This window comes from Oncorhynchus gorbuscha, linkage group LG19 (genome assembly GCF_021184085.1).
Source record: "Oncorhynchus gorbuscha isolate QuinsamMale2020 ecotype Even-year linkage group LG19, OgorEven_v1.0, whole genome shotgun sequence".
Lineage (NCBI taxonomy): Eukaryota > Metazoa > Chordata > Actinopteri > Salmoniformes > Salmonidae > Oncorhynchus > Oncorhynchus gorbuscha.
The window spans coordinates 59655693-59664542 of record NC_060191.1 but is presented as its reverse complement, the minus strand read 5'-3'; the positions used below and the strand labels follow the sequence as shown (position 1 = coordinate 59664542).

Here is an 8850-nt window from a genome sequence, read left to right as displayed (position 1 = left end):
GCAGGCATGTTGTGTAAATCAAATGATACAAACCCCCTACAAATCCGTTTTAAATCCAGGTTGTAAGGCAACAAAATAGGAAAAATGCCAAGGGGGGTGAATACTTTCGTAAGCCACTGTATATCTCCAGGGAAATGTCTGACTTGGACATGAGAGAATATCGTCTTTGAAAAGTTTTCATTTTCTAACACAGTCAAAAATGGTAAAACATCTGGCTGCAGATGACAATAATGTAACTCTGTACTTATGGGTATTGTATTGTGAATGTTAGCAGTCATACGTGCTATAATACTTACTTGTTTTTATAACCATTTCATATAATGATAATCGACTTGATAATCGACTTGATTCACAGAACATTTCTCCAAATATAGTCCCAGCTGGAGACCTCAGAATAATTGACTTGATTCACAGAACATTTCTCCAAATATAGTCCCAGCTGGAGACCTCAGAATAATTGACTTGATTCACAGAACATTTCTCCAAATGTAGTCCCAGCTGGAAAGGGAGCAGATACTAATGTAACAGTTAATAAACAAACAAGTCAACAGCTTTATACTGGCATAACGTGCTGGCATAAAATACTTAAATAAAGTACTGGCATAACATACTGGCATTAAGTACATTTACATTTACATTACATTTAAGTCATTTAGCAGACGCTCTTATCCAGAGCGACTTACAAATTGGTGCATTCACCTTATGAAGTACTGGCATAACATGCTGGCATAAAGTACTGTCATAACATGCTGGCATAAAGTACTGTCAAACATGCTGGCATAAAGTACTGTCATAACATGCTGGCATAAACTACTGTCATAACATGCTGGCATAAACTACTGTCATAACATGCTGGCATAAAGTACTGTCATAACATGCTGGCATAAAGTACTGTCATAACATGCTGGCATAACTTACTGGCATGCCGTACTGGCGTAAAGTGCTGGCATAAAGTACTGGCATAACATGCTGGCATTAAGTACTTGCATAATGTGCTGGCATGAAGTACAAACATAAAGTACTGGCATAACATGCTTGCATAAAGTACTGGCATAAACTTCTGGCATAAAGTACTGGCATTATATGCTGGTGTAAAGTACTGGCATAAAGTGCTGGCTTAAAGTACTTGTATGAAGTAACGTGCTGCCATAAAGTACAGACATAATGTTCTGTCATAAAATGCATACAAAAATCCTAAAGGAATCCTGCAGCAGGACGTACAGAGCGACAGTCAAATGATGGTTTAGAAAGCAACGTTAGCACAACGTTCCCACAACCTTCTCAACCTGTTGTTCTCATTCTGTTATCTCTGACCACATACCTAAAACATCTCTGAGTGCACCCCTTGGCTCAGTAATCTCTATGTTACTTCAGAGTTGTGTGTGTGTGTGTGTGTGTGTGTGTGTGTGTGTGTGTGTGTGTGTGTGTGTGTGTGTGTGTGTGTGTGTGTGTGTGTGTGTGTGTGTGTGTGTGTGCGAGTGTGCGTGCGTGTGTGCGTGTGTGTGTGTGTGTGTAAACTTGCATGCGTGAGGAACACACATCTTATCTCTTTTACCGTTATTCCTGGCTACCATCCCTGGACACACCACCTTGTAAGGAGAAAAGAGGACTACACGTTGGGGCCATAGCATGCCACTTTCCCAGAATGCTTTGGGACTTTGTTAAATTACACCCAAAGAGACAGCAGAGAGCTCAGTGTCAATGTCAGTGTGTGTGCAGTGGAAAAAGGGGTTACTGACTTCTGAAGAGTATCTGGGCTGATTCTAAAGAACAACAGAGCCACCAGCTTTGTCTTGGTGTGTTGACAACAATTTAGTAGTAAAATAATCTCACTGAGTTAGTTGTAGTTTCAGTGTGTGTGTGTGTTTTAGACACCAATTCTCACCATGGCTCTGACCAGCTCTTCATCCAGTCGTTCCTCCTCTTCTTCGTTCCGCTCGTCAGCCTGCTACAGCAGTTCCAGCACCTACCGGTCAGAGGAGTCTGGCGGTGGGGCGGCGGACCCCCTGTTTGAGCCTTTCCTGGAGGCAGCAGGGGTGGGACCCCAAAGCCTGTTTGGAGAGGAGGGGGATGTAGCCCCCCTGTGTCTGGCCCCCTTCAGCCGACACTGCAAAGACTCTTACGGGCACCCAGGTGAGTGGGGGGTTGTTGAGTTGGGGGTTTGGGTGAATAAAAATAAAAAATAAATAAAAATATATATATATAAATATATGCCATTTAGCAGACGCTTTTATCCAAAGCGACTTACAGTCATGTGTGCATACATTCTACGTATGGGTGGTCCCGGGAATCGAACCCACTACCCTGGCGTTACAAGCGCCATGCTCTACCAACTGAGCTACAGAAGGACTATTAACTATTATTATTATTATTATTATTATATTATAGGGGGCGGCATGTAGGCTAGTGGTTAGAGTGTTGGGCCAGTAACCAAAAGCTTGTTAGATTGAATCCCCGAGCTGACAAGATAAAAATCTGTTATTCTGCCCCTGAACAAGGCAGTTAACCCCTTGTTCCTAGGCCATCATTGTAAATAAGAATTTGTTCTTAACTGACTTGCCTAGTTAAATAAAGGCTAAATTTAAAACAGTAAACAGCAGTTAAATTGAGTAGAAGCTATCCAGGGCCAGGCTCCTGCACCTTGGATGAAAGGTAGCCTAGTGGTTATGAGCAGATAAGAGCGCTGGGCCAATAACCAATAGGTTATTATAGGAGTGTCTAGACACTTGTCATGCAATTTCACTTGCTTTTAAGAAACTTAACACAACAGCGATAGACTTCCTCAGGCTTGTTCTGCAGTATGGGGGCCAAGGATAAAACATAGACAAAGGCTCCAAAAACACTTAAATGTGCCTTTTAGGAATGGCAGAGCTCTCATTATGGTGATGAACAGTTGAAGTCAGAAGTTTACATACACCTTAGCCAAATACATTGAAACTCAGTTTTCAAAACTACTGACATTTAATCCTTGTAAAATTCGCTGTCATAGGTCAGTTAAGATCGAACACCACTTTATTTTAAGAATGTGAAATGTCAGAATAATAGTAGAGAGAATGGTTTATTTCAGCTTTTATTTCTTTCATCACATTCCCAGTGGGTCAGAAGTTTACATACACTCAATTAGTATTTGGTAGCATTGCCTTGAATTTTTTAACTTGGGTCAAACGTTTCGGGTGTCCTTCCACAAGCTTCCCACAATAAATTTGGTGAATTTTGGCCTATTTCTCCTGACAGAGCTGGTGTAACTGAGTCAGGTTTGTTGGCCTCCTTGCTCACACACGCTTTTTCAGTTCCGCCCATAAATTTTCTATGGGATTGAGGTCAGGGCTTTGTGATGGCCACTCCAATACCTTGACTTTGTTGTCCTTAAGCCATTTTGCCACAACTTTGGAAGTATGCTTGGGGTCATTGTCCATTTGGAAGAACCATTTGCGACCAAGCCTTAACTTCCTGACTGATGTCTTGAGATGTTGCTTCAATATATCCACATGTCCTTCCTCATGATGTCATCTATTTTGTGAAGTGCACCAGTCCCTCCTGCAGCAAAGCACCCCCACAACATGATGCTGCCACCCCCATGCTTTACGGTTAGGATGGTGTTCTTTGGCTTGCAAGCCTCCCCCTTTTCCTCCAAACATAACAATGGTTATTATGGCCAAACAGTTCTATTTTTGTTTCATCAGACCAGAGGACATTTCTCCATGTGCAGTTGCAAACAGTAGTCTGGCTTTTTTATGGCAGTTTTGGAGCAGTGGCTTCTTCCTTGCTGAGCAGCCTTTCAGGTTATGTTGATATAGGACTTGTTTTACTGTGGATATAGATACTTTTGTACCGGTTTCCTCCAGCATCTTCACAAGGTCCTTTGCTGTTGTTCTGGGATTGATTTGCACTTTTCGCACCAAAGTACGATCATCTCTAGGAGACAGAATGCGTCTCCTTCCTGAGCGGTATGATGGCTGCGTGGTCCCACAGTGTTTATACTTGCGTACTATTGTTTGTACAGATGAACGTGGCACCTTCAGGCGTTTGGAAATTGCTCCCAAGGATGAACCAGACTTGTGGTCATCTACATTTTTTTCTGAGGTCTTGGCTGATTTCTTTTGATTTCCCCATGATGTCAAGCAAAGAGGCACTGAGTTTGAAGGTAGGCCTTGAAAGACATCCCAATTGACTCAAATTATGTCAATTAGCCTCTAAAGCCATGACATCATTTTCTGGAATTGTGAATTGTGTGAAATAATCTGTCTGTAAATAATAGTTGGAAAATGTACTTGTGTCATGCACAAAGTAGATGTCCTGACAGACTTGTCAAAAGTATAGTTTGTTGACAATACATTTGTGGAGTGTTGAAAAATGAGTGTTCATGACTTCAACCTAAGTGTATGTAAACTTCTGACTTCAACATGGGCATGCTCACACACAGGCCCCCTATTGCAGAACGAGTCTGAGGAAGTCTATTGTTTGTGGGGTAAGTTTCTAAAAACCATGTGAAACCTCAAAACAAAGTGTTTCTATAACATGTCATTACGTAAAAATGACGTGGGATATGTCAAAATGCAGATTTCTGGTACTTTAGCAAATCTTTGTTCATATAAAATATCTGATTTATAAAATGTTCCATTTGGTTTATATTACATGGCATTTAATGTAATATAACATACTTTTAAAAGACAGTATTGGTGCACAATTTGTACTTGAAATATCAAAAGGCACTGTATTTGTGGAATGACCAAGAAGCTGCTAGAGACTGTGGAAGTTACATGTGTTCTGGTAGAAAAGCAGCATCTCAAAGAAGATAATGAATCAGAACAGTGGGAGATGTCTGCCATTGGGCTCCAACCAGTCTCCAGTGTCTTAGCTAAAATGCTTTAATAGGCTATAAGAGGCCTGCCTGAGTGTTGGACAGTGTTGAGGCAGTGAAACTCTATTAGGTGCTAAAATGCCAAAGAGGGAAATTAAAACTAAGGAGCTTCCTCAGAGCCTGTTTATGGACTGTGTGTAGCTACTGGATGTCTAATAACCCAAATCAACATTATTATTGCAAATTATATTGTGAAATATATCATGCTTTTAATTTTTTCTCTGTATTACATTGAACATATGTTGTAAATAAAAGTGAATATGTGAAAAGTAAAACATTTAAAGGAAAAAGAAGTTGACATCATTTATGAGTAAGTCTTTGGTACCTCTCTGAATGATAACTATTTGACAGATAATATTTATTTTAATACATGTTGACGTCATAGATTAATGGTGCCACCTGTCAATGATTTTAGTCGGAATAATTAGGATTGAAATGGTTTCATTGTCCAGATCCGTTTACACTTGTGAGATATCCAGACACAATGCGTGCCTGACTACCTCCGCAGTTGGGCAGTAAGATCAGATCATAATGTGTCTTTTGATCATATACACCTGTCTGAAAATATGGGCACAATCAGCATGTTCGCACAACCGGTACAAAGGACGCAGGTTAGCACCGGGGATAAACGGGGCTTGAGTTTGGCTCTATTTTGTGCTGAGGGGTATACTACATATCAGGTCTCAGCGAGGTAACTTTAGTCAACTCTGAGTTAACCCAGTCATGGGAAAGTGGCTCACCTTTTGTTCAGGTACATTTCTATGGCAATGAATCCTTCAGAACTAACTTGCTCCAAGGCAGAGCTCTAGAAAGATGCCAGAATTTCTGACTTGGAATTCCGAGTTCGCTGAGACAGTTAAAAATATATTTTTTCCCAGTAGGAGTTTTTTTTTCTCAGTTGTCTGGAACGCACTGAAGTCAGAATTCAGAGATTTCCAAGTTCCCAGTTGTTTTGAACGCAGCATAACTCAGGGCTAACTCCATTTATCCTGAATGAAGTGTCTGTGTCTTCATTTGAGGAAGAGGACTGATTACATATTTTGTAGTTGTTTTTTTGTGTGTTTTAAACAAGTTTTCTGTAGTTCTACACATTTTGCCAAGGGGTAGAGAGAACATGTTTGAAGTTTAAAGCTAATTTCCTGCAATTCTACCCATTTTGCCATGATTTATGCCACGTTAATAATATCTGAGTGAGGGTGATCATCAAAATCAATGGTGGCCCACTGGAGGCCAGGCCCCTGGCTACATGTCCCGAGTGCCCGGTCGGTATTCGGCCATGATTACTACAAGTTTAGATAACTGGCTAGACTAATTTACCAATCGAAAAATTGTTACCTGACATGGTTAATTGAGTGACTGTCAGTGACTGACTAAACAAGAGAAAAACTGCTGATGAACAATCAAATGTTTAACTTACAGTTTGCGTATTCTACTATTCTAACTCTCAACAGTAAATTGAGACCCCAATTTATTTATTTGTATTTTGTTTTAAAATTCGGGGCCCCCTAGTGGCTGGGGGCCCTAAGCGACCGCTTCTGTCGCTTCTGACTGGAGCCAGTCCTTCTGACCTAGAATGCGAAGCTAACTGAAGCTGGCTAGCTTTATAAAAGCCTGATTAGATCTAGCTTGCTTTGTAGTATACCACTCAGGTTCTTTCTGGGAATTAAATTAGCTTTATGTTCCAAACAGAATCATTGCTCACTCATGAGCTCGAATGGCCTGTATTCTCCAGTTGTCTCCAAATAAAACTGAAATATATCCTCCCCCAAGAACTGGATAATAAACTTTAAATTCCTTTATATATTTTCTCTTGCTATGGTTTATTCTTCACCAAGTTGGTGATGGTAATGAGAACAAGAAAATAAGAATTGAATAAATCAACATATTCAAGTCTCCTCCACTAACTTTTGTCTGCACTTCCCTCCAGGCCCAACAAGTGGCACTGTGACAGGTCGTCCTGCCAGTATGGGCATGGTCAGATCGTTGGGGGAAAGTTATTACATGTCAGCTGACGTCAGTCAGTTTGAACCTCATGACATAGTGTTGATGGCCTACAACCACAACATAGTCATCCACGCTGAAAAGGTGAGTGTCTGAAGGTTATAGTGTGTATGTGTGGGTACCCATTAGTGAAAGAGGATGTGTCTGTGTGCACACTGTAGGTACAAATGATAAGTGCAATGATGTGTGTGTGTGTGCATTGTGTGTCCTGTTTAATGATGTGCTTGATTATTGTGTACTGGGGGATGATGAGGGAGAAGTGTGAATCTCAATGAAGGGTGAGGCTATTGGAGAGCTATATACAGATGCCATACCTTAACTTGAGCCAGTTTGCTACAGCAGAAAAATAAATCAGGCAGGAAATGTGATTAGTTTTGAATATTATAATTAATTTACATTATTTGTAAGGGTTGACACATTTTTGTTAGGGCAAATCAAGGCTGACATTTTAAAGTGGAAATTGCAAACTTTAGAAGCCTTCTTAAACCTTGAATGGACTACGAGTTTGTGTTACATGTTGTCCAGGAACATTCCTGCAACAACGGGATGATCAAATTGAGATACAACATCTGTATTTTACGGCTATAGTTGACCATTAATTGTTCTGTATAATCTCACTAGGCCTTCTGCTCTCCCAGCCTTAGCCAGGTGTAAGAAGTTTGTAATCAGTAGTAAATGGCAAAGTGGAGAGAGAGGAAACTGCTGCTGATGCTGTAAGGCAACCATGTCACAGCTCCTCTTTAACAGGCCAGAGAACCACTTAATAAAGCCAACATCCAGTCCTCTCATCCATTCACCATGTAGCCCCAAGGCCCTGCTTAGACAAATACTGCATTTACATTTACTGCTCTTTGGTCAACCGTTTGTTGTGATTCTTTGCCTGATCTCAGCTCCCCACCATCTTAATATGACCCTGATTCTCACATCAGGAAAAAAAAAAGACTTCAGCAACAGGACTTTTAAATTATGTGGATTATAATTCATGGACATTTTCCTAGGGGTTGATACATTTTTTTGTTAGGGCAAATCAAGTCTGACATTTTTAAGTGGAAGTTACAAACTTTAGAAGCGTTTTTAAACCTTGAATACACTACAATTTGCATTTCCTTGTAAGACAACAGTGATCAAAAGATAGATCTGTATGTACTGACCTCACTGTTTCTCACCTTCATCTCCCTCTTCTCACCATCCCTTCTTCCCTTGATTTATCCTCTCTATTCTATTCTCCCTCTCTTCACCATCTCTCATTTACTCCTCTGCTGGCCCTCTTCTATTTCTCTTCCTTCTTCCTCCCTCATTCTCTCACCATACCTTCTCTCCCTCAGGTGTTGGAGGATGGGAGTGTCAGTGATACTTTTACCCATAAGACCCTGCTACCGGAGGACATGGACCCCCTGTCGGTCAGTGGCACACTGACCCCTGAGGGCATGCTGGTGGTCAGTGTCATGAGGATCCCCACTATGGGGGTTATGGAGCCTCCTACACCCCCTGAATACCGCTCTGAGGCACACCTCTGACTTCAGATGGGTTTTTATTTTCACCCTCCAGTTTTATACCTAGCATTTGACTACATCACATCTCTACTATCGTTAAAAAATGATTTGATTTCAGTTGATTTTTTATTTGTTTATGGGTTAATGTTGATTTAATAAATGAATCAAAGGGAATGCATTAAAAAAAGGTATCATTAACATTGCACCATATTAAAGTAAGTGACCTGGGGTTTGGTTTGTAACATACACCGCACATCCTGGTCAAAGAAACATTCATGCCAGGTTACAGATAGACCCCCCCCCCCAAAAAAAATACTGAACACACTGGGTAGACCTGACATAGAGCTCTGTTCATGAATAAGTGACTAGCTATTTATTGCATATTTCCTGACAAAGAATACTTGCCCAGAACCATAGAGCCAGTAGTATCTTGGATGATAATTGGTCTGACAAGTTTTAAGAGAAGCAAAAATAAATCTCATGCTTGTCATCCCC

General features: G+C 40.7%; 1 protein-coding gene across 1 annotated transcript; it reads left to right on the top strand.

The window, feature by feature from the left end:
• The first annotated feature begins 1672 nt into the window (after positions 1–1672).
• LOC124005066 (heat shock protein beta-7-like) lies at positions 1673–8529 on the top strand. Its single transcript, XM_046313975.1, has 3 exons — positions 1673–2133; positions 6789–6946; positions 8188–8529. Exons 1-3 carry the CDS (start codon positions 1887–1889, stop codon positions 8377–8379), a joined length of 597 nt encoding a protein of 198 aa, XP_046169931.1. The 5' UTR covers positions 1673–1886; the 3' UTR covers positions 8380–8529.
• The last annotated feature ends 321 nt before the right edge of the window (positions 8530–8850 follow it).

What these genes read in the sequence shown, in the direction of transcription:
- LOC124005066 (XM_046313975.1), top strand. Translation starts at nt 1,887, where the DNA reads ATGGCTCTGACCAGCTCTTCATCCAGTCGTTCCTCCTCTTCTTCGTTC. An exon ending in AGACTCTTACGGGCACCCAG is followed by an intron (nt 2,134 to 6,788) that starts GTGAGTGGGGGG and finishes ACTTCCCTCCAG; the next exon opens with GCCCAACAAGTGGCACTGTG. An exon ending in TAGTCATCCACGCTGAAAAG is followed by an intron (nt 6,947 to 8,187) that starts GTGAGTGTCTGA and finishes TCTCTCCCTCAG; the next exon opens with GTGTTGGAGGATGGGAGTGT.